At 40.8% G+C, this 21,051-nt stretch overlaps 1 protein-coding gene across 5 annotated transcripts in view; it reads right to left on the reverse strand.

The window, feature by feature from the left end:
• Orc2 (origin recognition complex, subunit 2) overlaps nucleotides 1–21,051 on the reverse strand; it is a 42,343-nt gene that overhangs the window by 15,683 nt on the left and 5,609 nt on the right. For all 5 annotated transcript variants that reach the window (NM_001271526.1, NM_008765.3, NM_001025378.2 and 2 more), the window contains 6 exons: nucleotides 18,923–19,012; nucleotides 15,208–15,297; nucleotides 14,404–14,435; nucleotides 5,190–5,250; nucleotides 2,507–2,700; nucleotides 1,798–1,896 (listed from right to left, as the gene is read on the reverse strand). In NM_001271526.1, coding sequence (NP_001258455.1) covers nucleotides 1,798–1,896; nucleotides 2,507–2,700; nucleotides 5,190–5,250; nucleotides 14,404–14,435; nucleotides 15,208–15,297; nucleotides 18,923–19,012 — 566 coding nt within the window. The remainder of the gene's footprint in view (nucleotides 1–1,797; nucleotides 1,897–2,506; nucleotides 2,701–5,189; nucleotides 5,251–14,403; nucleotides 14,436–15,207; nucleotides 15,298–18,922; nucleotides 19,013–21,051) is intronic.

Consider the following 21,051-nt stretch of genomic DNA (forward strand, 5'->3'; position numbering starts at 1 on the left):
ACACACTTAAAAGAGAAATGAACCTCATCTTAAGCGCTCATGTCTTCTGGTGTTTAGAGCAGATAGGGCACAGAAAGCACCGCTATCATCCTAGGCAGTGAGATATTTACTTGAGTATGAACTTGGCAGTGCTATTTTCATCTACACACTTATACCTGAAATGTCAATTTTCAGGGGACTATACTACTGCTGTCCATTCCCAGTCTTGATGTGCTGCCTGCTCCTTCTAACTGAGTGGAGTATAACTTCCTGACTCCTGACTCACTTTCAGCCATGACAGCTGGCTCGTCACAACAAGGCACAAGTAAGATTGCCAGCATTGGGGCTGGTGAGATGGCTCAGCGGTTAAGAGCACTGACTGCTCTTCTGGAGGTCCTGAGTTCAAATCCCAGCAACCACATGGTGGCTCACAACCACCCATAATGAGGTCTGAAGACAGCTACAGTGTACTTATGTATAATAAATAAATAAAATCTTAAAAAAAAAAAAGATTGCCAGCATTTACCCAAGGCTGTAGAGGTTATCTGCTTTCCTCCTTAAGTCTCTACCATCATAAGAACACTCCTCAGTCACCTGACTGGTTCAACAAGTCAGACAGACATGGCATATAGCCTCGATCTGCTAACCTCCTGCTAACCCACAGGCAGGAGAAGCAAATGCTCGTGCTATGTCTGTAACCTCTTCCTTCCCTTCCCTATCATCAGCAGGTTCTCAATCTCCTGGAGCCTACTCACTCGAAGGTCATTCTGACCTTAGAGCCACTTAGGTTTCTCTTATGTTACTTATAAAAGACAGACAGCAGACATTAGTGCCTTTGCTTCCTTGGAAACCCCCCCCTCTCTCTCTCTGTCTCTCTCTCCCCTTCCATTTATTGATTGCTTGATTGACTGACTGATTGATTGTGTTCATTGTCGGGCATATTCCTCAATCACTCTCAACTTTTTTTACTCTAATGGATTTTTATGTGTGCGTATGAGTACATGCACGTCTATGCACCAAATGTGCTCATGGCCCAAAGAGGCCAGAACAGGACATCAGATCCCGTGAATCAGGAACGCAGGGGGTTGTGAGGCAGCTGATATGGGCACTGGAAACTGAGGCAGGCCCTTGTACATGCTCTTACTGCTGAGCAGTTGTACCTCAACGTGGAAGTCAGCCAATAACACTGTTCTTGCCCTAAAATTATAAACCCCATTGTCCTTTTAGACTTTTGCTTTTTCTTTATTTATAGAGGGAGGTGCATGCACGTAAGCTGCCTATGGAGGCTAGGAAAGCCCTACTGAAAGACGTCATCACTCAGCGGTTGTGACCTATGTTGGAGGAGGATGTCAGTCAAAATTCCAACAAAGGCAGATATAGTGGACATTTTGTAAAATGAGCTCAGCAAGGTCACCCTTGCTACCTTACTCCACTCTACAACTTTTTCCAAAAGAGCAAGGAAGACAACTTTCACACCTTCTGCAAAGCTGGTGACAGTGAGCAGTCTGCTACAGGTTTTCTTATGTAAAGGACAATGATTACAGTGAGGAACAGAGCAGTAGTACCTGGTTATCAGAAAGCTATGACCTCCATAGTTAATCTAAATCCTGAATCTAAATCTAAAAAGATACACAAGAAAACAGGTAAAATTAATTATGTCAAATAGAATTCTAATCATCTAATTCATGCAATAAACATTTAATGAGCACAGCGCATTAACGTGTGCTTTACTGCATCAGGGCGATTGCTCAGGCTCACTTCTCTCTGATGCATTCTCAAGTCACAGCAGACAACGCTGGTAACACCCTCACAGCCTACCTGATCCACTCTGGCTCTCCTCAGCCTCTGCAGCGTTCGATCAGATGTTAAGACTTTTGAACTACTATGGGCTTCAAAATATTCTTCTACCAAGTCACTCTGAAATAGACAAAGAAAAGTTAGGGCTAAGTAATTTCAGATATTTGTGCTATATAAAATCTATATATTAATATTAGTTAACATTGGGCTCAAGAAATTCTCCTTCCTCAGCTTCCCAGACAGCTGGGAACAACAGTGTATCAACATGTCTGACTACAAAACGTTACTGACAGGATTTTTAAAGAAATAGTACACCAAAGATAATTTAATTCTATCAATAAATGTTATTAACTCTCATAAAACATAAAAGAATAGACTAATCAGCAGGTGTTGTGGCACACAGCTTTAATCTCAGCACTTGGGAGGCAGAGGCAGGAGGATCTCTGTGAGTTTAAGGCCAGCCTGGTCTACAGAGTGACTGCCAGGGCAGCCAAGGCTACATAATATAGAGACACTATGTATATTACAGCACTGACCGTGACTATGTACCCAGGAGTAAAAAGAAAGTTCAAGAACAGAAACAAGTATGTGTGGGAATTCATGTGTAAAGAGCACAGGAAAGTAAGGAGAATGACTGCTGGCCCCGCCGCAGACTTGCCCGTGTGAGGCAGCCTACGAAGGGGACTGCATACAACTATCCTTTAAGGCCCAAGACTCCATCTGCACTCACCGCTTTGTCTCTTTTCTTTTTCTTAGGCAGTGTCTCTTTGGAAACAGGAGCTGGAAGAAGTCTATTCTGACCTTGACTCTTCTGAGAGAGCCTGGCCACATTAGTGTCTTCTTCTTCGTCTTTTGTAGCCTCTTCATCATCCTCTGAGCTGGAAGCAGAATACTCACTCTCACTGTCATAATGAGACCTTGACGCTGTAGGAGGGTAAAAGCAGTTGGAAAATTTGATAGGCTGACAGAAAAGCTATTGGGAGGAAATCAAGAATGTGGGCTTTGAAGTAAGAGATTTTAATTACAATTTTGTCATTGCTTCCTTATAATTTCACAACTAATTGTATACATTCTCTAAGCTTTAGCATGCCTTACTAACCTACTGGAAAATTATATTGGAATGGACTATTTGTATGTATGAGTGCTCCTGGAATATATGCACTGGAATGGCATATATTTATGTAGGTGCCCTTCTATGCATGTACAGATGCAGGTTCTAGGTTGACTTAGGTGTCTCGATCATTCCCATACTATATATTGAGGCAGGGTTTCTTGCCTCGAATGTGCCCAGCTTGCTCAGGGGACCCTATTTAGCCACCATGCATACTGGTATAACAGAGGTTAAATATCCACTCATTTTTTAATGGGGTCTGGGGATTAAAATTCTTATTTGAATGCATATAAAGTAAGTGCTTTATCTGGTGAGCAATCTCTCTGTCCCCTGAAATGTATCTAAAACAACTGCTAAGAATATCAGTAGTAAAATACCAGTTATACTTAATATTCTCTGTCCTTTTCTTTGCTAATAGAGCTCCTCTTTTAGACAGTGTGGTAATGTGTCCCACTATATAATAAAAAAATTGTGATAATCACCTTTCCTTCTGCAAAATTCTTGCTTTCATTCACACACTTGAAACTACTTTGTCCACCAAGATTTGTGAATTACTGAAAGCTTCTGGCTTTTCTTCCCGCGGGAAAGGAAATTACCTGCTTATGCAACAGATACTATTCTGATTATGAAGAATCAATTTTTAAAAAAAGATTTCTTTATTTTGTGTATCAGTACACTGTCTCTGTCTTCAGACACACCAAAAGAGAGCATCAAGGGCTGGAGAGATGGCTTAGCGGTTAAGAGCACTGACTGCTCTTCCAGAGGTCCTGAGTTCAAATCCTAGCAACCACATGGTGGCTCAAACCATCCAGAATGAGATCTGACACCCTCTTCTGGTACATCTGAAGACAGCTACAGTGTACTTATTTATTATTTGTTAATTAATAATAATTAATAAATCTTTGGGCCAGAGGAGTGGGGTTATCCAGAGAGAGCAGAAGTCCTAAGTCTAATTCCCAGCAACCACATGATGGCTCACAACCATCTGTACAGCCACAGTGTACTCATATACATAAAATACACAGTGTACTTATATACATAAAATACAATATACATACTCATATACATAAAATACACAGTATACTCATATACATAAAATACAATAAATCTAGAAATCTAGAAAGAAAGGAAAGGGAAGGGAAAAGGGAAGGGGAAGGGAAGGGGGAAGGGGAGGGGGAGGGAGGAGGGGAAGGGGAAGGGGAAGGGAAGGGGGAAGGGAAGGGGGAAGGGAAGGGAGGCATCAGATCCCATTACAGATGGTTGTGAGCCACCATGTGGTTGCTGGGAATTGAACTCAGAACCTGGGGAAGAGCAGCCGGGAAGAGCAACCAGTGCTCCTAACCACTGAGTCATCTCTCCAGCCCAAGAAGAACCAATCTTAAAGATTAAAAATGCTAGTGGCAACGTAAAACTTGAAAGAAGCAAGGCCCAGAATGATACTGCTGAGTGGTTGTGCCAATCCTGACACCCATGACTGTAGACACTGCATGCTGTGAATCATCTGTCTGCGTCAATGCAGAAAGGCCTGAAGCACACATGGCTGCATCCCACAGCCAATTCAGAAAGTATGCCCTCTACAAGACACCATTGTTCCCACCACTCTCCCAGAAACAGGAGCTTATTTTATACGTTCCAAATAAAGACAGCACTGGCTTTATATTCAACAAAATAAATACAGGGTTATGTTTAACTCCCAAAGTGTTGGTGTCATAACTTTAGCCAAGTCAGTACGTTTTTACTGTAGGGATAGGAGGATTCCCCATTGTGCAGAGTTGGCACGTTAACACATATGCATATTAAGAGGAAAAACCCCTGACATGATGCGGCTTTGTAGGTATGGATGCAGCCCTACAGTCTAGAAACATGAGCATCCTTTCTCTCATGAAAAGCGTCAGGAAGGACAGAGGGAACTGCTATAATCAATAGTCACACTCACACTGTCTAGACTTAAGCACAAGTGACACTTCCCTGAGCATGGCTGATGTCCCTTACCTCAAGCAGTTCTAAGGTGGTACCAACATTACACTCGTACATGAATGAAGGTGAAGACAGAAGAGCCAGGGAGCGAGCATCCCAGGACAGAGAAGTCACACAGTGGATATACAGAACCTGCATGCTTTACCGCCATCGACTCTGACCTAGGTGCCTGTAATCTCAGCATTTGGGAAGCAGAGGTAGGATGAGGAGGAGCTTAAAGCCAGCCAAGTATGTACAGAATTTGAAGATAGCTTGGGCTACATGAGATATTGTCTCAAAAAAGGCAAAGCAAACAAACAACAAAACTTCACATAAAAATACATACCTATTATTCTTTTCCTTAGATTATGAGGTTGTGTTGACAGAAATTCAGTTTTGTTATTGTTCTGTTTAAAAATTTAAAAAGCATAGTAAGTAGTAGGAATAACCAATAATATAATAGCAAATGATCAATCCAAGAAGTAAACAAAACAAAACAAACATGTTGTTGTCAGGCTGGACAAACTAGCACTGGCAGGAAGCCGCAGAGGACTGGAGACTGCAGCCCTGTCTGCCTAGAGGCACTAGGTCTGCCTTCCTGTCTGAAAAGCTCCCCAGCACCATCAGGCTCCTGTCTCCATCCTTTCTGTCTGCTTTGGCTTCTGCCATCATGCCATAGGGACCCTTGCTTTTGCATTCACTTTCCAGTTGCTGAGACATAAATAAGCAAATAAATAAATGAATAAATTCTCATATGGTCTCTTTTTATGGTGGTCTGAATGGCCCCATAGGCTCATATATTTGAATGTTTAGTCACCGGTGAATGGAACTCTCCCACAAGATTAGGAGGTGTGGCCTTGTAGGAGAAAGAGGGCTCTGAGGCTCAAAAGCTCATGCCAAGCCTAGCCCCCCTCTCTACTTGCAGATTAGGAGGTAGCTCTCAGCTACTTTAGTTTCACTCCTGCCTGCTGCCATGTTCCCTGCTATGACAATGGACTAAGCCTCTGAAACAGTAAGAAAGCCCCTAGTTAAATGCTTTCTTTTATAAAGAGTTGTGCCTTGGCCACAGTGTCTAATCACAATAATAGAACAGTGACTATGATACTTTTCAAGGTCTCTTAAGCAGTTTTATATTTTCTTTTCTGTGTTCTGCATTCTCTAGATTACAGGGACTTGAATTCAAGTTACATGTGGTAAATTACAAAGCTCTCTTGATACAGACAGCTCAACAGATAGCCCTCTTAAACAGGAATTCATCCCAAGTGCTATTATTGCTTGCCTATGATGGAGTTTGAGAGATGTAATAGGGACCGACTGGGGTGTTTGAAGGAGATATTCCCCACAGTCTTGTGCATCTGAATACCTGGTCCCAGCTGGTGGCACTATTTAGGTAGGGTTAGAAGGCGTGGCCCCGCAGGGGGACAAATGCCTACCTGGTGCCACTGTTTAGGGAGGGTTGGGAGGCGTGGCCCTACAGGAGGATGAATGTCACTCTGGTAGGGTCTGAGAGTTTAAAGACCTAAGTTCTCTGCTTTGTGCTTGTGGTTTGCGATGTGAACTCTCTGCTTCTGCTCCAGCAGCCTTGCCTGCTACCTGCTGCCTTTGCTCCAGCATCATGGACTCTAACCCTCAGGAACTGCAAAGCCCAAGCAAACTATTCTGTCACTGCCTTGGTCGTGTTGTTTTGTCACAGCAACAGGAAAGGAAATAGTACCCTGGCAGATTACAAAGTTGAAGAGAAAGGTTAGACCTTGCTACCTAATAGTCATTAGCAATTGACTTATAGTGGTGAATAACTTTAATCTAGCACTCAGTAGGCTGAGGGAGGCAGATGTCTGTAAGTTAAAGGCCAGTTGTGTCTACAAAAAAAGCTCCAGGACAACCAACTACATAGTGAGACTCTATCTAAATCAAACCAGCCCAGCCACACCCTCCCTCCCCCAAATAACATGGAAAAAAAAAAAAGGGCACACAGATCTCTGAGTTCGAGGCCAGCCTGGTCCAGAGTGAGATCCAGGACAGCCAGGGCCACACACAAAAACCCTGTCAAAAAAAAAAAAAAAAAAAAAAAAAAAAGAGAAACCCAAAAGACTTCAAGCAATCCATTTTTTTGTCCTATAGATTTTTGACCACCACTTTTTGGTCCTATAAATGGGTAATTGTCCATCATGTTTGACCCACAGACCTTGCAAAGAATAGCATGATGTATATGCCTGCTGTTCTGTAAATGAAGGCACAGATGGTTGAGCTGCTGTGTGGATGCTGGGAATTGAACCCAGATCCTCTGGAAGAGCATCCAGGGCTCTTGAATACTGATCATATCCAACTCTCTTGTTGTTTTTCTTATAAACTAATAAATCCCCCTAAAGCTTCCCTCTGCATACACTCACAAATACTTTCATTTATTTACATTTGTTTAGATTTATTTTATGTATATTACATGTTTTGGTTATATGTATGTTTGTATGTATGTATGTATATCATGTATGTGCCTGGTGACACACACAGGTTAAAAAAGGGTGCCCTGGAATGAATGGTGGGCTATCATGTGGGTACAGAAAAACAACCTTGGGTACTGTGAAAAAGCATTAAATGTTCTTGACTGCTAAACCAACTTTCCAGCCCCTTAAATTCTCTCATTAACAAGACTAAGAACAAAAAAGGGATATTCCAATTTCTGTAATAACGTATGAATGGTGCCCAACACAGGACACTCAAAGTTTCTGTTAACAGCAGGGACTCCTTCTCCTCTGCTTCATCTTTTTAAACCATTTTACTTTATGTTTGCCTGGATGTATGCATATGTATCACACATGTGTAGGAGTCTGAAGAAGTTAGAAGAAGGAATCCAACAGACCCTGGAACTGGAGTTACAAAGTAATTGTGATCCACCTTATGAATGCTGGGAATAAAATCTGCATCTTCAGTAAGATGCTGTTAAACGATTTTAACCTGTTTCCTTTTTTAAGTGCATTCTAATAAAGTTATTTTAAGACTGAGAACTGAGAGCTAGGTGTGATGGTGCAGGTGCACACCTTTAATCCCAGCACTCAGGAGGCAGGGGCAGGTGAATCTCTGAGTTCAAGGCCAGGTGAGATTTTGGTCTACAGAATGTGTTCTAGGACATATCTGCAAATCAACTTTTCTAGTTTACTGAGATAAACAAACCATTCTTTCATGAAAACAAAAGATTTCCATAAGACAAACAGCTTGTTAACTCCTGCCCACCTCTACTCCCTTAAGAGAAACTGAATAAAAACATGATCAGAAGAATTATATCCTAGAGAGAGAGAAGGAGAGAGAGAGAGAGAGAGAGAGAGAGAGAGAGAGAGAGAGAATATGAATGAATTGGGTTACTAAGCACAAATATAGGGCACAGCCACAGGAATATGAATGAGACAAGAGTCTATATTCCTTTCTGTTACAGGTGAGGGTTATTTATGTGTTTTAGTCCTGAACAAAATACCAGCTAATAGTCTAAATTCAATCATGGCAATAAAATGCATTTTATTTTCCAAGTTTTCTGGTAATAAATATTTATACTTTTATAGCTTTCTTCTTAAGGAGACAAAGGATGGGGCTGGAGAGATGGCTCAGCAGTAAAGATCACTGACTGTTCTTCCGAAGATCCTGAGTTCAAATCCCAGCAACCACATGGTGGCACACAACCATCCGTAATGAGATCTGACGCTCTCTTCTGGAGTGTCTGAAGAGAGCTACAGTGTACTTACATATAATAATAAATAAATCTTTTTTAAAAAATTTTAAAAAAAGAAGACAAAGGATGCTGCAGCACATTGAATATGGAAAAACATATGTTGCAAGATCACTTGGTAATATAAAACAGCCATCCTCAGAGACACTCACATGATCTACCTCAGGGTGATGTTCAAGTATGTACCTCAGATTACTATCTATTGTACCCAGTAAGAAGCAGTGCTCTCTAACGTCCGCAGTTTGTAATCTTTGATACCAACCACCATCTCCACATGGACCTCCATAACCTCTTCCACCAAAATTTCACCTACCCTGTAAAGTTCCTCTACCATTCCTTTCCCATGCTCCCCCACCACAGAACTCAAGTCACCCATCGGGCTTGGCATAAGGTGCCTTTACCTACTAAGCCATTCTGTTGAGGTTTTGTCTTTTACTTTCTATTGTAATGTGTGGAGAACTTTTAGTGCTGCTTCTAAGAAATTGGCAAGAATATTGTCCCATTGGCTAGGACAAGGAAGTAAGCTCAAGAAAAACACAGCTGAGGAATGTGTTCCTCGTATCCTGATCATCTTGATAGGTCCCTAGAAACACAGATCATGGACTTTTATTTATGCCTTGTTTGATCCTTGACTACTGTGTTTATACCTTAGAACTGACCCTATTCCTTGCACGTACCTAGAATGATATAAAAGCAGACTGGGTGAAATTAAACCTGCTTTAGCATTTGCTGGAGTCATAAGATGATGTTGTCAAATTGTCTTTTTAAATCCTCACTCTCTGCCTTGAGATCCTGTTGACTGACTGAGCTGGCATGGTTAGGTGGCACCCCAATGTTGTGGCTTGAGTGCAAAGGGTTCAGTGAAGGACACCTCAGGAAAAGGAAGCAAGCAAAGGAAAATAAAGAAAATTTGGGCCAGTGGTGAGTAAACCTTGTAAAAACAAGACAGGGTAATGCTAGCAGGCTTTTTGTACATATGCTTAGAGAGACAGTAAAGTCAAGAGGAGGTCAGGAGACATCCTGTTTCCTCTCTGGTTCCCACCGGGAGAATGCTAGAGTGGTTTTGAGTTCTTTCAGTGGGACATCTGGTTTTCTTCCCTCTCTGTCTAACGTCTGTCCTTGTCATGCCTGTCTGTCCATTTCTGTCAGTTTATGTCTGTGGTTTCTGTTTTGTTGCTTGACGGTTGTTCTGTGTTTCATATTCAAAAGAAAAACTGGTTAAAACTTTATCTGCTAGCTGGGCGGTGGTGGTGCATGCCTTTAATTCCAGCACTTGGGAGGCAGAGGCAGGTGGATTTCTGAGTTGGAGACCAGCCTGGTCTACAAAGTGAGTTCCAGGACAGTCAGGGCTATACAGAGAAACCCTGTCTCGGAAAACAAAACAAAAAAACCCAAAAAACTTTATCTGCTAGAACATTTGGGTTCAGCAGATTGGCAAGGTGCTCCTCCCTTGAAATTACAGCTAGAAAAACTAAGAAAATTTTATCTGTCTAGTCTAAATATGTAAATGTGCAGCCCCTTCATCTTTATTTCTGACTGGTCCTAAATGTATAAATATGTTCTGCATGTCTTGGTTATAGATTATTGGCTTATAAGTTATTGGATATCGTTAAAATTTTGAAACATTGGTAACAGAAAGTTGGCTTAAAACTGGTAACTCAGGGCTGGAGTCATCCTGGGCAACAACACATGGCACAAGCCAACCCAGGGGAACAGGTCTCTAGAGAGGCCTCTAAATTGGGATAATATTTTATGTAATTCTTATCCTAGAAACCAGACTTATAAAAGATAGAATTTTAAAACAATGTTTCTTCTCCCCCCCCCCCCCCCCACCAGGGTTTCTCTGTATAGCCCTGGCTGTCCTGGAACTCACTTTGTAGACCAGGCTGGTCTTGAACTCAGAAATCCGCCTGCCTCTGCCTCCCGAGTGCTGGGATTAAAGGCATGCATCACCATGCCTGGCTTGAAACAATGTTTCTTTAATGAGGTGTTAAAAGCACCTCATGAATGCGGTCATGCATCCATATACAAGAACTGGCATCCAAACTTTGTAACATGAAAATAATATACTTGGCATGATTTTCGAGAGACTAGATTGTTTACACTGTTAAAATTGGTTTTGTCACCGGGCGTGGTGACGCACGCCTTTAATCCTAGCACTTGGGAGGCAGAGGCAGGAGGATTTCTGAGTTCAAGGCCAGCCTGGTCTACAAAGTGAGTTCCAGGACAGCCAGGGCTATACAGAGAAACCGTGTCTCGAAAAACCAAAAAAAATTGGTTTTGTCTTCCAAAATTATAGTTATGCTCTGATATTGTAAAAAGATACTTTAAAAAATTATAGTTATCTATATATATAAAGCTAATGGAACACTGGCAGTTTACAATTCAATTACAAGCTCAAGATTTTAATTCCCCTTAGGTTGTCTTCTGAATATAAACTTTAAGATGCCCTTCATTGTGTTCAAAACATGTTACAGGGAATTATGGAATGAGCCAATGGTGCTCTAAAAAATCAGTTACATAAAACAAACAAAAAGGGACAGTACACTCCTTTACCACAAAATTTTATTTTGAATATTTTATCCTTGGATGCCAAGGAAGTCTCTGCTGCTGAGTCTATGGCACCTTACAACTTGGCATCCTTATGCTTAGATGAAATGGAAGGATCCACTTACTGGCACATGGCATGGTCCTGATCAGTTACTAACATGGGGAAGATGGAGTGTTTCTGTTTTTTTTTCTCAGGATGCTGAAGGAGTATGGTAGCTGGCAGAGTGATTGGTGAGACATGCTGATGCTGGGACAAATGATGCTGACCCAGGAGCTTGCTGAGTGCCCTGACGATGGTGGCAGGGAAGCTGTTCTGGACATATGTTCCTGACCTACCTTTGCTTGCCTATATTCTAGACTGGACAAGCTGCCTTGTCTCAAGTTTTTAGACTTTGTGGGACAGAGAACATGGAGACTGTGGAAACTGCCTTTGAAAAATTAAACAGAGAAGTTGTTATAATGACCCTTCTCTTTCCTTTAATGTGACCAGTTATTCTGACTCAATCATGGACTGGTCTGGAAATCAATGCAATACTGAACAAAATGAAATGACAGTGGGCATTTGGAGGGCTGTTTCTGAACATTTTTTAGAAACATATTTGAAAATTGACAGCTGCAGTGTATGACATTATGTTTGCTGAGGATAAAAGCGGAACAGGTTTTGGGGTTAAGGTAAATGTCACCCCACCTAATCTTTTACTAATTGGGAATGTTACCTTTGTTATTGGCTCTGATAATGAGTTCAATGTTTCTTGGTTTTTTTGTTTTTTTGTTTTTCGAGACAGGGTTTTTCTGTGTAGCCCTGTCTGTTCTGGAACTCACTGTAGACCAGGCTGGCCTTGAACTCAGAAATCTGCCTGCCTCTGCCTACCAAGTGCTGGGACTAAAGGTTTGTGCCACCACTGCCCGGCATGTTTGTTTTTTGTCCAATTATGTTTCTGCACTGGACACTGGTCTATCTGCAATGGTAAATGGTAGGACATCAACTAGCTTTTATTATGATTTCTGTTATCTGAACCTTGGTATTCTGAAAAAAACTTACAAATATTGGAAGAAGGGAGTCAGTCAAGCTTCATGTAGACGCAAGAGGATAGTGAGTTCGATTATTGTCGATATAGCAGCTTTGATTACTATTAAAATTATTGGAGAGGAGGTTCAGAGTTTAAGAGTGAGAAGCCATCTTGAGTGTCATGCTAAATATCAATGGATTTGTGTCACTTTTAAAATTTGCAGTGACAGTCACTATAACTGGGGGAAAAGTCAAAGACATGGCAGGGTCTTTGGCATACTTCGAACCCCTTCTGGATATTTTAACTTTGCATACTTGAGATTATGAACTTGAAGAATGCTGCTCCACTGAGTTTTGATGCTGTGAATATTGCTGATAAAATTATTCATGGCTTAAGGTCAAGCTTCAAGAATGGCATATATAGTTTGATCACGTTGGCCCTTCTTGTCTGGGGAATATTTTTATTTCTGCCCATTTTGATAAAACTTGCCTTTAACAATGTCAACACGTTGGTGGCCAAAATACATGGCTTGAAACTTAAAATGGATGCCCAGACAGAGCCATTAATTTAACAGGCTGGTAGTCAATGATGAGTAAGACTCTGCACAAGGCCTTACCAACCTAAGACAGAAGTGCATTGCCTTGGATAATGCATTTTCAATGACAGGTAAAGAAGGCATTCTTGTCAGAACAACCTAAGACAGACGCAGTGTTGTTTATAAAATAAAAAAAGCGGAGATGTGGAGAGTTCTTGGGGTCACTTTTACAAATTTGGCAAGAATATTTGACATTGGGCTAGGACAAGGAAGTAAGCTCAAGAAAAACACAGCTGAGGAATGTGTTCCTTGTATCCTGGTCATCTTGATAGGTCCCTAGAAACAGTGACCATGGAACTTTTGTTTATGCCTTGTTTGATCCTTGGCTACTGTGTTTATGTCTTAGAACTGACCTTATTCTTTGCATGTATCTAGAATGATATATACAGACTGAGAGAAATTAAACCTGCTTTAGCATTTGCTGGATTCATAATATGATGTTGTCTAATTGTCTTTTTTTCTTTAATCCTCACTCCCTCACTTGAGACTGCTGACTAAGTGAGCTTGGACAGTAATGCTAAACTCGGACCTCCCAAGACATGGAGTCTGCACACAACCCCTGTGACCCTGCCATCAGTAATTTCTGATTGGTAAATAAAGATGCCAACAGCCAATAGCCGGACAGAAGAATCATAGGTGGGGTTGAGGTTTCCCAGGCTTGGGAATGGAGGAGAAGCAGAAGAATGTGAAGGAAGGAGAAGGAGAGGTCATCATGGGAGAAGCGTCAAGATACCATGGTCCTAGGGCTGCCCAATTGGAGTTAAGAGATGGAACAGTAAGTGAATAGTAAGTAATAACTATTGATAACTTATTAGGGTTATCAATAGGAAAGTAGATTCTAACAGTGTGGAGGCTAGGCAGCTGCCTAGCTCTTGTGCTGCTTAAAGCATATTATAAATATAAATAAGGCCATAGGTGTGTTTTTCATCTAGGAACTCAGTAACCAAAGGTGGGGTAGAAGGCCTGGGCAGGGACTTATTAATAATTTCTACTACACCAACATGCTGCCCCAGTTTTTTCTTTTAATATGCTCAAACACAATAATATATTGGGGAAACATTGCTAACGTCAATGGCTGACACATCTAATCATTTGCCTGTAGGCTTCCAGGCTACAACCTTGGTATTGGACGTCTCTATTCACTCCTTACAGAATGAGTCCCTTTACCTAAGCCCAGGTATGTCTAATTCTTTAGTCATTACAGGCCAGATGCAGACACCGCTGGCACTTCCAATGTCAGATTCTTCTATCACGGCTTACCCACACCTAAGCATCACCTGACATGGCGTAGTGAAAAATCAAAATCACTACAACACAAAGGAGACAAAAACTGTGGATTACTTTTGGCTAAACTGGAATGAACCTACCCAAGCCAATATAGACTTTAATGGACGAAATACTCTAAGAAGAGAACATTATAAATACAAAACCAAACTCATCAAATTCCGAGGTCAGGTCTACTAAGTTACAAATACGCAGGATAGCTGTGAAGGAGCAGGAAGAGCAGAGAACAGCTATGTAGGGGAAACCAGGGTTCATTCTCCAGTTTTATTCCAAGTGAGGTACTCTGTAAGTCATCTGTCCTTTATGAACCTCAGATAACAGGTATATAACTGGCACAAACTTTAACACTGAAACGAAGACAGAAAGCTACCATTTATCACACTTGCTTGTTTTGTCAGTTACTTACCACCAGTGGAGCTTTCTCTGAAGTAGAATGCCCTAAACGGAACAAAGGTCACATTTACTACAAATATTTCATCTTAGATCATGACATAGTTTTGTTGCCAGCAAAGCTGCACGTTTTACACTCAAGCCACTGTATTGTACTGAGTTTCCATTTAACTACAGGCTAAATGGTCACCAAGAATTATATGGCTACTCTAACCAGTGGCAACATTTTCAGCATTCTTGAATTTCTGTGGCATTCTAACAGGGAAGCAAAACCCCGAGCCTTTTTCATTTGGACCAGAAAGCACACTGTCTCTCTTATCTGGAATGGGTAATTCAAAAATAGATGCTCTGCAATTTGCAACAAGCCATTCAACTTCCAAACCTTGCATGAGAAACTGGCTAACTCAGACAAATGATTATAGGACTTGATGATTGTTTTAGGTTTCCTCGTCAATTCTCCCAACATAGGGTGGCACAGATGACTTTCTGCCCTTTATTGACTGATATGTATAGATATATTAAAAATTGCATTCTGGCCAGGCAGTGATGGCAACGCCTTTAATCCCAGCACTCGGGAGGCAGAGGCAGGCGGATTTCTGAGTTTGAGGCCAGCCTGGTCTACAGAGTGAGTTCCAGGACAGCCAGGGCTATACAGAGAAACCCTGTCTTGAAAACACCAAAAAAACCCAAAACAAAACAAAACAAAACAAAAATTGCATTCTGTTAAATACATTTTCTGAAAACAAAAAAAATACATGGAAATTCACTTAGATTTAAGGAAAAAAAAGTAGCACACACAGATCACCTGATGGTATCTTACCTTTACTTTTTTGAGCAATGTTTTTTGTGATTTCAGGATCATTTGAGTCAAGTGGATCCTTTTTTCCTGATGTTTTTGCTAGTTCTAAAGCTGTAATCGGGGAAAAATAAAAGCACTTTTGTGATCAACAGAGAGCAAAGTAGCTTTCACTTATATGAACTCCTTAAAACAAACACCTGTACTACTTTTATCAGAAAGGTATATAAACCTACCTACATTAAGAGTACAACTTTTAAAAAAAGCCGTTAAGATGTCTTCCCAGAATGTTTTTATCTTTTTTGTTTGTTTTTTTTGTTTTTTTCCAGACAGGATTTCTCTGTGTAGCCCTGGCTGACCTGGAACTCACTCTGTAGACCAGGCTGGCCTCAAACTCAGAAATCCTTCTGCCTCTGCATCCCAAGTGCTGGGATTAAAGGCGTGCGCCACCACGCCCGGCTTGTTTTTATCTTTAAAAACATTACATTCACTCATTTGTATTTCTGTATGTGGGTGGGTGGGATGTATGTATGCCACAGTGTGTATATTAAGTCAGAAAAGTTAAGTTTTCTCTTTCCAAAATGAGAGTCTTGGAGATACAAATTCATTTTGTCATGCTTTATGGCAAATGCCTTTACCTGCTGAGCCATCTAACTCCTTCCTAGCATCTAAATCTCCCAAGGATACACAAATCTCTAAAACAGCAAGACAGAAAGAGTTACTTGAAGCTCTACCAACAGCTTATGCACCTCCTACTCCTCTCTCCTTTGACATGTTTATCGTTTTCTCTCTTATTGCTTTATTTGTTTGAGACAGGGTTTCTCTCTGTGTACCCCTGGCTGTCCTGGAACTCACTCTGCAGATCAGGCTGGCCTCCAACTCAAGAGATCTGCCTGCCTCTGCCTTGAGTGTTGGGGTTATAGGCTTGTACTACACCCAGCCCTCCTTCCTTTTCTGATCACGTATATTACAGCCACAACCTCCTTAGGTGATACAAGGGTAACAGGTTGGAATCTAGATACCAAGTAAAAACTGTATGTTGTTAAAGTTATGTTTTAAAATTCTTAAACTTTCTATGAAGAGTGGTGTTCCTGTGTTTAAAACTGTACATAGGAATAATGCATAAAATATAATATGGTGTTGAACTTCTTTGGGTAAGCACCAGATGAAATGTTGGGCTTTTAGGTGCTATTTTAAATAAAGCGTCTAATGTTTGTTTCAATGATACTTACACTCTTACACTGTGACAAGCATGTGGAGCCTACATGAGGAGACAGATTTACATCTCAGATGCATGACTCATACAATGGGACATAGTAATCCAATTATTTTGCTTCTTTTATTCTTTTTATGATTTGTCTTCAGCATTTCTAATTACGTAATTATATATGTGTTGAATACTGATGCCCACAGTGCCTGGGGCATCAGACACCCCACAGTTAGAGTCACGGTGTTTGCGAGCTGCCTGATCAGGGTGAACCAACCCTGGGTCCTCTGCAAAGGCAGTACATAATTTTAGCTGCTGAACCATCTCACCAGCCTACTTCTTTTATTCTTTAAATGGAGAAAGAAGAGCTGTATTTAAATTTCAGCCATCTTCCTGGCCTATATGCACTTACTATCTCTGTCACCGTATTTATCTTCTAATCTTGAAATTTAGCTAAGACACTCACAACTCCACAGACCTTCTCTTTCTTAATTTCCTGATCTATAAGTCACTGTGTGGTTTGTGGTTGTTGCTGTTATAGTTTATTTGCTTTTTATGGTCTTGCTTTTTGAGACTTCCTTTGCTTTTGATCATAGAGGCTTCTTTTTGTAGTAGACAGTTGTTCTTACAGGAATTTTTAAGGGGCCTAAGTACTAGCAATAAGTGGATACTCAATGCTCAACCATCAAAGTATCTCCACCTCCAAGGTTCAGGCACCATCTCTGAAAGAAGGCAAGAGGTGAGGGAAGAGCGGAGAGAGCGCCATGCCATCTTCATGCATGGCAAGATGCTGCAAGAGCAGGCAGGAGCAGCTGCGATTACTTGCACATAATGAGCACAAAACTAAACCCATCAATGCTTGTCATGTAGGAGTTAGGGGCTCACCGGGTCCTGATGCTTCCCGAGGGTTTATACGCAGTAAGGGTTGTTGATGTGGAGCTCACAAGGCCCCATCTGTCCCCAAGACTCTACAGGTAACCACTAGGGGAGGAAGAGACTGTTCTGTGCTGTAGCCACGGGTAAGCTGCTCAATCTTCTAAATAATCCCTCACCCATTTAAGTAACCTTCATTATACTCATTAGTGGGAGGGAGGGGAGAGAGTGATTGATGCAAGTATCAGGGGAACTAATTTGGAAAAGGGAGGAATCATCAGGAATGAGGGTAATGTGGTGAAATACGACATCCATGTACAAAATGGCATAATGAAGCCCATTATTATGTATAACCACATATGCTGATATAAAAACTTAAAAGCAATATTTTCCTTATAATCATTCCTCTGCTTTGACCCCTCTGACACTGCTTTCTTGGAGGCCTGCAGCTCCGTGGTTGCCCCATCTCTTCTGCACGGCCCTCATCCTTTGCAGTGTTCTAGGTGTGCCTGGGGCTCAGTCTGTGGTCCTCTCTAGAAAATCTAACATTTGGATTAAAAGGCTCTGATTCACTGGACAGAGGGCAGGGGAAGGAAAACTATCTATCAACGTAATGTCACACCAGTTCATACGACTACCTCTTCTAGCTTGCTATCTGATGTTAAGTGCAAAAGGAACACTGAGAAGGAAGTAAAGCAACTGCTATTGACTTTCAAGGATTGACATCACCACCTTCCATGATTCAACCCTAGAGATGCCTTTCTACTTTGAGCAACCACTGTAGCTTGTAAGGAACGTGATGGCAGCTGGATAGAAATAGAACGGTATAAGCGTTGAAAGCTAAACCTGGCTCTGCAATGTGTCTGTAATTTTAATGCACACCATAGGCTCCTCTAGACAGACAGGCAGACAGACATATATTACACAATGCGTTGACCCTGGCCTATAGTACTTGGTCAGTAATAACTTCTACTGTTATCATATATATGACTATTTTTTAAATTTTTAAAAAAGATTTATTTATTTATTATATGTAAGTACACTGTAGTTGTCTTCAGACACTCCAGAAGAGGGAGTCTGATCTTGTTATGAATGGTTGTGAGCCACCATGTGGTTGCTGGGATTTGAACTCAGTACCTTTGGAAGGGCAGTCGGTGCTATTACCCACTGAGCCATCTCACCTGCCCATGACTAACTTTTTTTTTTTTTTTTTTTTTTTTTTTTTAAGATTTATTTATTTATTATATGTGAGTACATTGTAGCTGTCTTCAGACACACCAGAAGAGGGAGTCAGATCTTGTTACGGATGGTTGTGAGCCACCATGTGGTTGCTGGGATTTGAACTCTGGACCTTCGGAAGAGCAGTCGGGTGCTCTTACCCACTGAGCCATCTCTCCAGCCCCCCATGACTAACTTTTTAAGTTACAGCAGCTCAGGATGTCTTTGAACTTGTGATACTCACATCTCTATGTCTAGAGTGTTGGAATTCTAGGTGTATGACATCAAACCAGTGAATGGCATTATTCTGTAAGGAAATGTCTCACTCTTTAAATTCTAAGAACCACTGATTTCATCATTCTTTTAAGAATATAGTAAGATGATAATCAAAAGATTGTGGTGTTAGTCTACAGTGACTATAGAAGAAAGACAGTAACATACCCAATTTAGTCATCTCTTCAGGGTGCTTTCTTTGTTGAAAAGAATAAACTTTATTCCTACCATCTTTAGCAGAGCCGTTTCCCAAGGATTCTGAAAAAGAAAATGTAGCATGCACTGAGGAAAAAGGTTAAGAAAAAGATAAAGCTTTAAACAGCTAAAAAATCTGAAAGTTATACCCCTTACTACCTTTCATAAAAGCTTACCATAAGATATTTATATACAAAATATTTTCATACACACAAGGAAAACTGACTGATCTTGTTTATTTAAACATTACCACAAGAAACATGTTATTTATAGATTTTTCTCTAGACTGGAGAGATTAATATGAGAATTAAATCAGGTAGGTAGAACCATAGCTGTAAGAGGACGGACAGTGGATGTAAAGCCTATCTGAACGAGTTCTGTTACCCAGCAAACAAACCCTGACTCGGAGAAATGGGTCAGTGGTTAAAAATGCTTCCCCTCATCCAGAGAATCTGACTTGGACTCCCAACACCCGCATCTGGTAGCCCACAGCAGATCCAATGCTCTCTGTACACCCACATGTCCATAAATAAAATAGAATCTGAGAAAAGAAAAAAGAAAATCTCTGAAGTGAGGAACTTTATAAATACAAGGTGCTCTTTTTTTCCTGGACATGGAGCTAGCATGAGATCCTTGATAAAGTTCCCTTGGCTGTGCCATATAGAAAGTCAAGAAGTTTAAGAGTCACCCAGGAGACATACATTTTTTTTATAATCTGCTTTTGCAAGAACGATCTTAATTCATTCTAATGGTATAGTATATAAGTATAGCACTGTTCAATCTATTAAGAGCCACTTCAGTGCTGTTTCTCTTAGGGTAGCATGCCTCAGGAGACTTAACTCCTATTAGACCTTGTCAGTTCCCAACATCACCATCCTGGGTACCACACTTCTAATGCATAAACCCTTGGGGACACACCACAGCAAATGTTCTTAGTGAACAGACTTTTTCTTTTCTTACTCATCATAAAAATTCTGTGTTAGAGCCAGATGTGGTGGTATATGCCTGCAATTCTTACACTTATGAGGAGGAGACAAGATGATCACTAGTTCAAAACCAGCCTAGGCTACATGATACCAAGTCTCAAAATGGCAATGCAGGAAAAGCAAGGATCCTTTGTTAAATGTCTCTTTGTGTTTTAAAACTCAGGCCAGCAAGATGGTGCAGTGGGCAAAGGCACCTGCCACCACAAAGTCTGACAACCTAACTTTGATTATTGGAACCAACATGGTGAAAGAGGAGAATCACCCCCTCCCCAGGTTGTTCTCTGACCTCCACATTTGAACACACAAAGTAAACAAATTAAATATAACTTTTAAACTGTCAGCTTTGTTTTTTAAGTTTAAAAAAAAAAAAAAAATCCAAACCCAAAACACTAGTGTGTTTTCTGTTATGACAATAGAGAGCTGGTGGGAAAGTTCCACAGATAAGAATGTTTCCTAGGGTCTTGGAGAGATGGCTCAGTGATTAAGAGCTCTGACTGCTCTTCCAGAAGTTCTGAGTTCAATTCCCAGCAACCACATGGTGGCTACAACCATCTGTAATGGGATCTAGTGCCCCCTTCTGGCATGCAAGCATACATGCAAGCAAAACACTGCATACATAATAAATAAATAAATAAATTAATTAATTAATTAATTAATTTAAAAAAAAGAGAATGTTTTCTATGTAGTCATGAAGATCGAAATTCAAATCTCAGCAACCATGTAAGACAAGCAAGGCATCAGCCAGGATGTACTGGCACATTCCTTTAATCCCAGGGACTTTGAAGGCAGAGGCAGGAGGACCTCTGAGTTCCAGGCCAGTCTGGTTCACAAATTGAGTTCCAGATTAGCCAGGGCTACACAGAGAAACCCCATAAATTAAGAAATAGATAGATAGGTAGATAACAAAAGAAAGGTAATTAAAAAAATTCTCAAATCAGGTTTTTTTTTTTAAAAAAAGGACTGAGATAAATGCAGAAAATGCTATTTTCTACGTATTACCTGGAACACCACTCTCTACCTCTAAATATGTGTTGACAAATAATAGGAAGAAAAAGAATTCATGCCGGGCATGGTTGTGTCATCTTTTAATCTCAGAACTAGGGAGCCAGGGGCAGG

Source organism: Mus musculus, chromosome 1 (genome assembly GCF_000001635.26).
Source record: "Mus musculus strain C57BL/6J chromosome 1, GRCm38.p6 C57BL/6J".
In the NCBI taxonomy this organism is placed as follows: Eukaryota; Metazoa; Chordata; class Mammalia; order Rodentia; family Muridae; genus Mus; species Mus musculus.